General features: G+C 62.6%; 1 protein-coding gene across 2 annotated transcripts; it reads right to left on the reverse strand.

The window, feature by feature from the left end:
- Positions 1–2181: 2181 nt before the first annotated feature.
- Positions 2182–11721, reverse strand: BNIP3 (BCL2 interacting protein 3). Of its 2 annotated transcripts, none has more exons than XM_037051230.1 (6): positions 11495–11721; positions 5944–6094; positions 5461–5545; positions 4140–4246; positions 3916–4065; positions 2182–2906 (listed from the first exon to the last, which is right to left on the reverse strand). In XM_037051230.1, the coding sequence occupies exons 1-6, from the start codon at positions 11538–11540 to the stop codon at positions 2861–2863; spliced, it is 585 nt and encodes a 194-aa protein (XP_036907125.1). In that variant the 5' UTR covers positions 11541–11721; the 3' UTR covers positions 2182–2860. The 2 variants fall into 2 exon arrangements, with proteins under 2 accessions (XP_036907125.1, XP_036907124.1); XM_037051229.1 differs by lacking the exon at positions 11495–11721 and adding an exon at positions 9432–9540.
- Positions 11722–12599: the final 878 nt, after the last annotated feature.

Here is a 12599-nt window from a genome sequence, read left to right on the forward strand (position 1 = left end):
TCACAGTGACTCGGCATCCTGGTGTCTGCCCAATGGTGACGTGTTCGTATTAGCTGGAATGCCTTCCCCCTGCCTACTTGGGAGCCTGTCGGTGGACTCACAGACACTGCCTTGGTCCTGAGGAAACACCCACACAATGGTGACTTTTGTTCCTCGGCCATCCCGGTTCGGCCCCTGCGAGTCCCTTCAGGAGGCCGTCCCATGAGCTCACCTTCCTCCTGGCACCAGGGCTGGCAGGCTCTCACTGCTGTGGCTCCCACTGGCCGCAGGAACGCCACTGTGTGAGGGAATGGTCCCAGGGACCAGGGACCAGGGTCGGCTGTTGGTCAGCCCGCTGCCGTTGAAGTGTCAGTCCTCAGCCCTGTCACTGAGTGGTGAGGGAGTCCACGTGATTGACTTCTGCGTGTGCCCCCGTGCCCCGAGAACCCCGAGCTGACGCGCCTCCCCAGGCCCCATGCGGGGCCCCAGCTGCGGCAGTGGCCTGGTACACTGCCCGGCCACTCATGCTCCGCGCTGGCACACAGCCAAGCAGCTCGGGATCCGACTGTCCCTGCCGGAAAATCAGGTTACTGGCTACATGACGGTGCTCATGTCTGCCCTGCCTTCGCCGCCCCCTCAGCGTGGCTTCATTCACACGTAAGCCAGGCTCCCTGGCTGCTGTGACTGGCAGCAAGTGAAGCGTCGCTATGGTTCTGAGCCAGTGACGCAAACGGTCCAGTTCCTCCTCCAGCCTTCCCACAAATCACTGCGCCCTGTCCCCACCTGCCCCTTGGGAGCCACTCTGGTCTCTGGCATGTTCAGTGTTTACCTTGGCGCACACGTGCAGAGGCATGCATCTCCTACAGCTCTCTGCACCCACAGCAGCGCACATGTTCCCTTCTCTGGCTGTTCTGCTCACCAGTGTGCACTTGGCCTCGGCAGGCTGCTCTCCTCCCCTCCCAGTCGTGGCTACTAGGGCAGCCCACCGACACCCAAGGGCCCCTGTCACAGGCCGACCACCCTGACAGCTGGCTGGCATTGGCACCTTCGTGTGGTGGGTGGCCACGCCCCAGGTCTGAGCAGGCCAGCCTCACTTCCCCCCAGCAGCAGAGTCTGGGGGACACTAACCGTCAGAGGGCTGGGCCTTTTAACACTGCCCATCACCCGTACCTCCCCTCAGCTGGGGATCGCCACCCCCACCCTGCCCCTTCTGTGAGAAAGCGGGCTGCACCGTGCACGGGGTGCCGGTTTCCGTGGCCCGTCTCCTGTGCCCGCATGCACTATCACCCATGTCCAGTTAGATCCTCGGACACACTTCCGAGTTTGGAGGTTTGTGTCCAGGGCAAGTTCTTCGATGTGGGTTCCAGGACACAAGGAATGTGCAGGTGTCGTTCACTAAGGTTCTGCCCAGGCGCCCTCTAGGCGCTGTCCCCGGGGCCTCTGGGAAACCAGAGTCACAGGCAACCCTCGCTCAGTCTGGGGGCGCACGCGTGCGGGTCAGGAGCCTGCGGCTCATGGCAGCAGCCACGTCTTCGTGAACCCAGAACTGTCTGGGCCCCGCTCACCGTGTGCTGTGCGTTCATGTCCACAGCACAGAGGTCTATCTGCACAAGCCGAGTTCTGACACTGTCATCCCACCTGAGGGGAAGGGAAATGCAGGTGATAAGCCGGCTCCCACCTGGATAGTGGAGCTGCTCCGCCCACTCCCAAGACAAGGCCTGCCCCAAAGGACAGCTGACATGAACGGGGACTCGCTCTCTGAGGGGTGCTCTTTGTGAGGACGCCACCAAGGTCACAACACTGCACGAGCAGAGTCGAGTCCGTCTCCCAGGAGATATGCGCTTGATAAAGTGTGACCTCAGACTCTCAGGAGGGGACGTGACAGAGGATTTAAGATGCCATTGAGCCAGCCACCTCCCAATGAGAGCCCTGTGTGACCAGCCACCGTCAAGACTACTGTTTCAACATAAACACTGATTTTTAAGAATGGAAATGTTGCACTTGCATCGACACGACTGCATTTAAAGTGGAAACACGGAGCGCGCACGTGACAGCACGTGAGCTGTCCACAGCCCACCAGAGGGGCAGCTGTCCAGGAGCCACCGGGAGGAAACGCAGGACTCTGGCCGGGGAAGAAGCCCAGTTCAGTCAGAAGGCTTTTCTGCTGCTTAAACCGTGTGGCCGTGTGCAAACGCAGTGATCTGAAGGGTTTGGCAAAGGTTTATTTTCCTATTTCCAGTCTTGTAAAGTAGACACATATGCTTAAGAAGGGAGTGACTCTCGGCGCGAAGAAAGGAACACAAAGCCTCGACCCAGCCCCTAACATGGAAACGAGAACGGTGCTTAGCAGGTGTCCAGGCACGTCCCTGCGTGGTCACTAACAGCCACCACCCTGCCCGGCACACAGAGCCTACCGGGGGCCCCGAACCCCACACAGCCACGCCCAGGACCTCCCGCAGTGGCGTGGACACAAGGCCGTTCATTTGGGATAAACCCTTTCTGGAGTCACCCTAGGAACGACAGTACTCATCTTCAAAGCAGGGCAAATTTTAACGGGATTAAGGTCACAGGTCATTTTTACTAAAACACTACGTAAGTCCTGACTAGCACGGTGGAATCGTCTACGCTCGGGTATTTGTAACATCGAGGAACACCGACACCCCGTCATTTCAGCAGGGTCAGTGCGACATGCTCGCTGACCGCGCCCGCAGGCACGGGGGGCGGGTCCGCAGTGCAGCCCTCCCCTCACGAAACCAGGCACGCAGCATTCACAGAGCAGACCCACAGGGCGGCCGGCCCCCCAGGACCAGGGCAGCGCCTCCGCCGGCCTGGCCCCAGCGGGACCCCGCTCCCGGTGAGAAGGGCCGGTTCCAGCTCCTCGTCAGAAGGTGCCGGTGGAGGTGGTCAGCCGCCGCCCGATGTAGATCCTGAGCGAGAAAGCAATAGGTGGTGAGTGGGGGCCCGGGCTCCGCAACCCAGGCAGGAGCTCCGTTACCACCTGGGGTCCTCGTCCCACTGTGTGCGCCCCACGTGTGGTTCCCTACCCAGGAGGAGACGCCCCAGCCTGGCGTTCCCCCAATGAGACGCAGCGCCCTGTTGCTGCAGAGTCGCTGCAACAGCAGCCTGCCGGACTACCACCCGCCGAGCCCGAGTGGCTGGTTCTGGAGGAAGACCCAGAACCCACTGTGTGAACACCCGGGGTGAGGCTGGCCCGGAAGAGTCCCGGCCAGTCAGTCTGGACACTGACAGGGAGGAGCCCCCCGGGGAGCTGTTCCACAGCGGTTCGAGCCACGGTCTGGGGTCATAGGTCAGGGAAAGCAACCCATTCTCACCTCCCACCCAGTGGCACCATCCAGAATCGGAAGCCATCTCGCCCACCCAGTCTGCCCAGTAAGCCACTGCCACAGAACACTGTCGCCCAGTGAGGAGGAGCGAGGCTACCCCCTCGCAACCCACGACAGCCCTGGGGTGAGCTCGAGAGAGCAGCCCCTGGCTTCCCAGACTCGGGCCTGGGTGCCACGGTGCTGTCTGGACCCAAGGCCCTAGGGCCCACCACTGCACGCAGGTGTTCCCTGAATCGCCACCATGGGGGGCTCAGTGAATGTCCCTGCTGAGGGACCCGCAGGCAACGTGGTGATGGCACCTCTCTACACCACAGGCACCGAGGAGAAGAACCTGCCTGCACCTGCAGAGAGCACAGGGAGGGCGCACTTGTCCCCCACGAGTGCCCTCGCCAGGGCTGGCAGCGTCCGTGCCTGGCTGGGCTGCAGGGTCACGGCCGTGCCTGTTTGCTGACCTGGACAGTGGTCACGTGGGCATGTTTGCTCACACGCCATCGCATAAGCTGTGACTTAAGACCTGTGATTTCAGTGAGGTGTTTCAGACGAAGTCACTGAGACCTGGGACTGTCCGGGTGGGCCACCCGGGGTGACTTACCCCAGCCCAATGGCCAGCAGGTGTGAGAGCAGCAGGGACGGCAGGAAGACTTTGAGGAACTCGGCCGAGAAGACGCCCCCCTTCTTCATGACGCTCGTGTTCCTCATGCTGAGTGTGGCCGTGCGCTTCGGGTGCCGGAACAGGAACTCCCTACGGAGGGAGGAGTTGTGAGCGCCAGCCCGCGCCGTGTCCCAGAGCCCCCACGGCGCTCAAGACAGACTCACTTGGGGGGGATGTTCTCCGGCCGACTGGACCAGTCCCATATCCAGTCTGAGTTTTTCTTCAGGATGCTTTCGACTTCCCGTCTTCTCTCAATGTAATCTTCCTCGGACTACGGGAGGAGGGGCTGTTAGAAAGCAGGCGACCCTCATGCCCACACCAGGAGCACCGCCTCCCACCCGGCATCGGGCCAGAGGCAGAGCTCAGAGCCAGAGGCCACGGCCAGTCTTCAGGTAGGCGGACCAGACAGACCGACCCCCTGGGTCCCAATCTTGAGACCTGGCGACCACCACCCCCAGGGAGGAGCGGGGCATATTGACAGAGACGTCCACAAAGACACCGGCAGACAGGACGGAAGCTCGGCTGGGCGGCGACACAGTGCCAGAGCCGCAGAGCACACAGTGCAGCCAAAACAGCTCCATTCAGAAGTTACCTAACACACTACACTAATGAAAGGGGGCTTTAAAAAGTAGGACTATAGGGGATTTTGCATTTAGAAATTCTGTACCCACAATAAAATTCCTTTTTATCTGGGGGGAAAATGTTTAAGGTTTTAGAAATGGCCCTGAACACGGTGCCAAAGCACCCACCCGGCCGCAGGGCGTGGGCCCAAGTGCTGGGCAGGCGCCCCTGCTGGGCCCAGACGCCTTCCGTGTCGACAGAGCCTGGGGGGAAAGGACCGGGCACTGGCCAGGAGGAGGACCTGGGGACATTTTCTGTACACAGTACTGGCCACAGCGGGTGCACAGGGTGCTGGCTTCTGCCATCAGACACAAGCCCAGGAGGGCTATCAAAGGCTGTCACCCTGCACTTGGTCTCATGGCAAAGCTTAGTGCCCGATGTGTTACAGCAGAGACTTGGGCTAAAGTGCCAGCCCCGTCAGCTCCTAACTGAACCACCTAACACCAGTGTGGATGGCCCAAGGGCAGTTTCTGGAAGCAGCTGTGACACCCATGGAGAAAGGCCTGTCCAGAGTTTGACCTCAAGGGCAGAGGGGCTCCGAGTGGCCTGCAGAGAATGCCCACTCACACATCAAAACCCACCCCACTGGAGGCCTGACCTATGGCCAAGAGGACAGCAACCACCCACTGATGACCCCTAGCCACCCTCCCCATCCTCTCCAGGCCAAAGGCACATTGGGGCCCCCGGCCAACCGAAGCCACATTCCGTCTGCTCAGCTCAGTGTCAGCCCATGATGGAGATGCCTTCATCCCACATGTCCCCCCAAAAAGGCAGGAAACCCCTCAGAGCCAGATGGCCCTCTACCAGCTGGCCTTGCAGGCGGGCGGCCCCAGCAGCCCACACCACATCCCTGGGCCACCCTACCTGAGAGCTGTTCTTCTCCCCAGTGCTGTGGCTGTCTGTCTCCGACACACGGTTCGTGTCTTGTGGGGTCTGAGAGCGAGGCGGGCTAGGAGACAGGGAGCGAGAACAGGACATGTCAACACTCTCTCCATAAGGAGCACGAAGCCCCACGGGCAGGGGGCTCCCCCAGCACCAGGCCAGGGCCCAACCCGTCTCCCGCCTTTGCAGCTGAGCTCAAACGCATCAACCACCCAGTCCTGGGAGGCTGGGGAGGGGGCCAGGGGACAGCGGGCTTTGTCTCCGACTGGCTCTGCAGCCTGCTCCACGGCCCTGGAGAACACCTGACCTTCACTCCGGACTTGGCCATGCCGCTTGAGTCACTGGCTGTGCCGAGTGACTTCACAACACAGCCACGTCAAGGCACCAGGGCAGGGACTGGGGTTGGGGGCACAGGACAGAGTCGGCCCCCACAGCGAGCCCGTGCACTCCTGCGTCGGCACCCACCTGTCGCAGTGGGAGCTCTTGGAGCTGCTCCGTCCAGACTCGTGCTGGGCGTCCAGCAGGATCTTCTCCATGTCCCCGTTGTACAGCGAGGCCGAGGCGGGCACGCCGCCCCCGTTCCCATTGCTGCTGAAGTGCAGCTCCACCCAGGAGCCTGAGGGGGGAGCGGGGGTGGTGCTCAGGTTTCTGCTCGCTCCGCTGTCCAGCCCCGACAGACAACGCCCCCCCCCCCCCCCATTGCTGAGAGGCGCTGGGGACATGCACAGCACCCACTGCTGGCTCTTGCAGTGGCAGTGACTGGTCTCACCTACCCCCCCCCCTGCCCCCCAGGAGTGCTGACAGCCCGAGTGCGTTCAGACTGTACTGCGGTGGAGAGAAAGGGAGAGGGGCTGACGGAGAACATCGATCAGCCACCTCTCACCTGTGCCCAGACCAGGGACTAAACCCACAACCCAGGCCTGTGCCTGACGGGGAATCGAACCCAAGGCCTTTCGCCTCGTGGGACAACGCCCAGCCCTCTGAGCCACACCAGTCAGAGCGACCTGGGTGCTTTTTTGTACTCAACTTTTAGAAGAAAAGAAGCCGTCAAAAGCTTAAGAGGTTTTAGAAATTGTGAAGGCTTAAGCCATCTCTGGTCGGCCTACTGCCCCCTGCCGGCAGGAGACACTAAGACAGCCCCAGAGCCACTCCCAGCTGCTGCTCTGTGCTCAATCACATCAGAGGCCAGAGGCAGACAGACTGTGGCCACAGCAGAGGTGACTTCTGACCAACCCGGATGAAGCAGCGTAGGCCATCCCTCAAGTCCCGAGTCTGCGCAGGGAGCAACTCGGCTTCAACTAAAATCCGAAACGAGCTGATTCTATCCAGATTTCAGATTCCGAGAACTGCTGTCTCACTGCCACCAGGTCAACTGCTCGTCAAAATGTAACAAAAGCAGCTCCCAACCCAACTACACACGCTCCAGTGGAGGCCCCGCCTCTCACAGCCCAGTGTTCGAGGCCCCCAGAGGCCCCGCTCCAGCCCCCAGAGGAGCCGGCTGCACACCAGGGCGGGCAGGGGGCTGTCGGCTGTTCCTGCACACGTTGGGGGCAGGCAGAACACTGACAAGGGGGAGAGCGCTGAAAGGTGCAAACGACCCTGCACGTTCACGGGAGGCGAGCGAAGAGCCCCAACAGAGCCGGCCTGCATGTGCTGCCAGGGGGCCCCTCGGCGGCGAAGACCCTGCAGGTGAGAGGGCAGATGGCAGGGAGGGGCCGGGACCCAACAGCCTCTTGAGGGTTTGCACAGGAGGGGCCGCCAAGTGGGTGTGGAGGCATCTACGTGGCTGTCGCATCCAGGACCCTGCTGCACAGCACACCATCGACTGCCCACTCTGGCCCGCCTGGCTTGTGTCCAGGGTGGGCAGCTCTCAGGAGCACTTCCATAAACATGGAGGGCTCCCTGCCGCAGACACACACAGGTGGGCCCCCGGGGCTGGGAGGTGGTGATGAGTGTTCAGGGCTCCCAGGATCGCACACTTTCTGTGTGTGGGTCAAACGCCAGCACAGGCAGCAGCCGCCTCACATGCAGGCAGCCTCATCAGTTTTTACACTTGGCTGTGGGAGAGGGATTAATTTGCATCTCTCTGGTCTGTAATGAGGTTTAACATGTTTTTGTGGTCACTGGCCATTCAGACAGCATTTTTTTAAAAGATTTTTTAAAGATTATTTATTTATCTTGGAAGGGAATGAGAGAGAGAAATATCAATGTATGGTTGCCTCTCATGTGTCCCCTGCCATGAACCAGGAACTGGCCTGCAACCCAGGCATGTGCCCTGACTGGGAATCGAACCGCGATTGTGTGGTTCGCAGGCCCGCACTCAACCCACTGAGCTACACCAGCCAGGGTGGACAGCATCTTTTTAACAAGCCATTCGAAACGCCGACCCTCTTCTGTTACAACTAACTCCGCAGATCTGGGTGCAGTGAGCTGGATGTAATTTGCACATGCGACCTGACCCCTCCAGCTTGTCCTTTTGCTCACTGACAGCGGCCTCCGAGTCCCCCCCCACAAGCTGGGGGCTGCTTCCTGGCAGCTATCCCACCGGCAGCACCCCCGGGCCTGGCCCTGGGTCCCCAGCACACCTGTCCTTGTGGCAGCACGCAGAGGACGGGGCAGCAGGGACAGGGTGGAGGCGACTACAGACTGAAACGCTCATGCTCCACAGACGCAGAGAGCGGACTGCATGACAGCCACCACCTCCAGAGGCAAGGGCAGAGCAGTGGCCAGGAGCCACACCATGTGAGCACTGGGGTGCAGCCGCAGGACCCCGTTGCTCTGCTTCCCACTCGCTGGGGGGCACTGTCCTAACCCCACAGCCTCCATCGTGCTCATCAGAAAACAGCAAACCCAGGCTCAGGAGCAGGCAGGGGCAGGCAGCTGCACACCCACCTCCGGTTCGCTGCTGCTGAGACCACCATGCAGGCTTTCCAGCTCCCGCACCACTTCCTCGCCAGCCTCTCCCAGTGCCTCCTGCCCGCACAGCCCACTCGAGCTCTGCCTGGGAGCGGAAGCTGCAGTGACTTCAGAGGCTGCCCGGCGGCACTAGGCCAGAGGTGGCTCCTCTGTCCTCGCCAGGCTGCTGACCGTCTTCCAAGGCCTCAGATACCCTCCCCCCACCCCCCCACAGCATCATGAAAACTTGGGCCTCGAGTCTTCCCCCCACCAGCCCTCCTCCCTTCCCTGGGACTCAAGGTCACACTCAACCAACCAGCACGCCAGCTCTGGCCCCGTGGTACAGAGCAGCACACGGGCTCCGCACTGGGCACAGTTCCACTTTTCCAGGCTCAGTCAGTCACTCAGACTCTGGGCCTGGCTCCGTTTCCCGGCACCAGCTGAAGTGCGGCCTGGGTCACGTAGGGTGCACTACGCAAATGGAGTCTGAGGTGTGTGGTATCTTCTTGGTACCACTTCTAACACAGTGGGGGCTCCCACACCAGTCACTGATTCTCCAGCCCCAACTGGCTGTCCCACCACTGCCTGGAGCTGGCGTCAGGCCCCACGACGTGGAGGGATCAGTCCCACGGGGCTGCCAGCATCAGGCACAAATGGGGTCTCCACGCCCCCCGCACTTCTGTCTGCCAGACGGCAAATTCAAGGTCCCTATGACACCTCCCTCACTCACCATAACTACTCACATTCCCCCACTTACCAGAGAGGACACCGCTCAGACCTGCCTGTGCAGGGAGGCACAGGGCTGTCCCCCTGGGCAATGCCCTACGATGACAAGGGTTCACAGCTCAACCTCCACCAGCAGAAGGTGGAGCTCTGCTTCCACCCTCCAACCAGCATGTCTTCCAACCTGCACAGGGTCCTGGGCTTGCCAACAACGGCAAACACTCCTCACGTCCAAGAAACCCCGGGGTTTAGAGCCCTGCCCTGCAACCGCCAACACCACCAAACACAGCACTGAACACAACCGCGTAAGAGAAAGGTGACGGACGTGGCATCACCTTCAGGGGCACGTGTGCTGTAGGCCACCTCAAGACTCCATGGAGACCAGTGCACCTGCTTTAGAATCAGGTTCGCACAGAAAGTCCTACGCATCCTTGGGAAAGAAGAAAGATTGCATGCTGGACTGCCTGCAGCAAAAAGCTCGGGTCCAAAAATCTGTGTGCTGAGGAGTGATTTAATAAAGGACCGGAGCTTTATTACTAACCTGCAACACCTGGGTAGGAAACCACTTCCTGGAAACGGAAGCAGGCACGCTGTGAACGTACTTACACCATGCAAGGAAGAGGGGATTATGGCTGCTTCACAACCTAGAAAAGATCCTTGGAGTCACAGATAACCCACCAAACATAGTGGCAGAATTGGGCCGGGGAAGACACAGGTGTTGCCCACCAAGCTCGTGGGATCCCACGGCTGCCTTCCCCACGCCTGCTCATCTTTCACGCCCAGGAGACCGAGGCCAGATTGCCTCCCCAAGAGATTCAGGTGCCCAGCAGCTCCAGCTTCTCCCGCGACAACCGCAGAAAATGGAGCCCCCTGCGTGTCCCTGCGTGGAAGGGGCCTCCTGGAAAGGAGGCCGTGTGCCTCCCCCGCCCCAGCAGGAAACCCCATCCCGCTACGGAGAGAGGGCCTGCAGAGCGCCAGGGTCAGCAGCTTTCGCCAGCAGACCGGCCAGGGTCAGCAGCTTTCGCCAGAGTTAGGGGCGGGGGCGTGGGGGCCCAGCCAACAGAGTAGGGGCAGGCGGGGGGCCGTTGTCTGTGCCTTTGGGCCAGATGTAAACAAGAGGAACCACGCGGAGGCCAGGCGCGGGCTCACGTTTCCCGGGCAGCTGCCTGGCCCGGCTCCGCCCAGCCCCGAGCGGCGAGTGCTCCGGCGCACGTCCGCACGAGGGGAGCCGCGGCCGCTTCCACATTCTGCTGTGGAAGGAGCCAGACCCAAAGGCCGGGCTTTCCGTGCGGGATTTCGCATTGCTAGTGACTCAGCAATTCGGGGTCGGTCGGTCGGGAGCCCCGAGCCCCTCGGGAGCATACGGAACCTTCCAGACTCGATCCGAACCAGGGAAACAGTGTTAGTAGTTAAGCAGCTGGAGCACTGGAAAAGGGGGTGGCTTGCAGGCGCAGAGTTTATAAACATCCCTTGGATCTTTTATGAGAAAAAGACAGCAAAGATTAACCCTTTAACCCAATTCAAACAAGATTATTAATCAACTTCAAAACTCGAGGAGGCTGCCGGGTTTTAGGAGGAGCGGCTGTCGTCAGACGCCTGCTCACCGCGCGCTGGGCCGCGGAAGGCCCCTCACTCGCTGCCTTTGCTGAGACTGAAAAGCCCGCCCTGGAAGTTTGAACAGTCCTCCCGGGCCGCGTCGCCGCTCATCTCACTTAGCAAACTCCTGCCGCAGGGGCGAGAGGGTGGGCGTCCCCCGGGCCCTCCCGCCACCCCCGGGCCTCCGCATCCCCGACGGGCCCGCGGGACCCAGACCCGGCCAACCCGCAGGCGCGGGGAGGGAGCTGCGGCGCGGCCGGGAGCGGTCCCCCAGCTCGTTCTGAACCCACAGGTCGGTTCGGAGCTCGGCCGTGGAGCGACCCTCCAGGGCAAGTGGAGCGTTAACTCGCGAGGCCTGTTCACAGGCCCGGGCCACTTTTTTAACGCCACCTCCCACACTGAGAGGAGCAGCCCGTGGCCGGGCGCCCGGCTGCCCCTTCCCTCCGCCCCGAGCCCCGACCGCCGCTACGGACACAACTGCTCCCGGCTCCCACTTAGGGCCCGTGAGGTTCGGCCCTAGGCTCGGCTTCTGCGTGTACCACCCACGCTGCTCCTAACTGCGGAGCGCGAGCGTAACCACGGCCTCGAAGAAACGCGCAGCGCCCCCGAGCCGCAGAACTCGGGCTTGGGCGGCGGGTGGGAGCGGGGGCCAGTCGGCGGCCAGACCCCCGCCGGGGAGCGACGCCCGGCCCCGGGCCCGCCGCGCAGGCGCAGCCTCGGCTCCCGCACCCTGACGGGGCCTGGCCTCCTCCGCCGGCTCTGCCTTTCCCCCGGGGGCCTCCCCGCGGCCCCGGCGGCTCACCGTGCAGGCTCTCCTCCTGCATTCCGGGGGTCCCGCTCTGCGACATGGCGCGGGAGGGCGGGCGCTGCGGCCGGCGGGCCGGGCTAGGCTCCGGGCCGGGGTTGCGAAGTGCCGGGCGCTCCGAAGAGGACGAGCGGGAGCCGCGGCTCTGGTGCGGGGCCCAGCAGGTCCGCCGACGTCAGCCCAGGGCCCCGACTGACTGACGCGCGCGGCGGACGCAGGGAAAATAAGCGGAGGCTAAGCGGCGGCGGCGCCTATTGGCCTGAGCGGGCGCGGGGGCGTGGGGCGCGCGGGGCGCGTGCGGCGCGTGCAGCGCGTGCGCGGGGTGGGTCTGAGGCGTAGGCGGAGGCTCGGGGCGCGCTTGCGCAGTTGGGCTGTTAGAAGCGAGGCGCTGGTGCACGGGACGGGCTTTGATGAGCAGGACTGGGGGACGCAGGCGCAGGGTGGGGCAGTGTCCTGGGGCGATGGGCGGGGCCTAAGCCTCTGTGGGCGGGCACTGGTGGTGGGAAAAGGAGACTGCTGGTCCGACCCGCCTCGGCCCCCTGCTAGCCGAGCAGCGGAGGGCGTGTCCTGCGGGAGAGGTGAGCTCCGTGGAGAGGACTCTGAGGTCCACAGGGCCATCTGTCCTGTTGCCCTAGGGCTTGCTGTTCCCCCTCAAATGCGGTAGGCAGCGAAGGAAAGGACCCCCGGGGCTTGCTGGTGGCCTGCAAAGAACCAGAGCAGGCCAGGCCATCTGTGACCACAACTGCAACACAGCCCGCGGCCACCAGCCCCGGAGGCTAGCCCCGCACCTGCAGGGACCGCCAGGCAGCAGCCAGCTGCAAGTCAGACTCGCAGGAGTTAGACCAGTGTCTCCAGCAACCGGGGCCCCACCAACCCCTGGGACCATCAGCCCCCGATGACCAGGGCTCCATCAGTACCTGACAGCTTCCCTGGGGTCGTCCCTGCTTCCAGCTCAGGGCCCACCGGGGAGGACCAGAGCGCGCGCCCTGACCCAGCTCGAAGTTCCCCGGCCCATGCTCTGCGGGCCTCGCCTCCCTCCGGGCGCACCTGGAGCCCCTGTTGCCTGCCTGCCTGCCTGCCTGCCTGCCTGCCTTTGGGTCTG

This window comes from Sturnira hondurensis, unplaced genomic scaffold, assembly GCF_014824575.4.
Source record: "Sturnira hondurensis isolate 20B ecotype Veracruz unplaced genomic scaffold, ASM1482457v3 Scaffold0007208, whole genome shotgun sequence".
Lineage (NCBI taxonomy): Eukaryota > Metazoa > Chordata > Mammalia > Chiroptera > Phyllostomidae > Sturnira > Sturnira hondurensis.

What these genes read in the sequence shown, in the direction of transcription:
- BNIP3 (XM_037051229.1), bottom strand. Translation starts at nt 9,525, where the DNA reads ATGCGTAGGACTTTCTGTGCGAACCTGATTCTAAAGCAGGTGCACTGG. An exon ending in CAGCACACGTGCCCCTGAAG is followed by an intron (nt 6,095 to 9,431) that starts GTGATGCCACGT and finishes CTCCCCCCTCAG; the next exon opens with GCTCCTGGGTGGAGCTGCAC. An exon ending in AAGAGCTCCCACTGCGACAG is followed by an intron (nt 5,546 to 5,943) that starts GTGGGTGCCGAC and finishes CCTGTCTCCTAG; the next exon opens with CCCGCCTCGCTCTCAGACCC.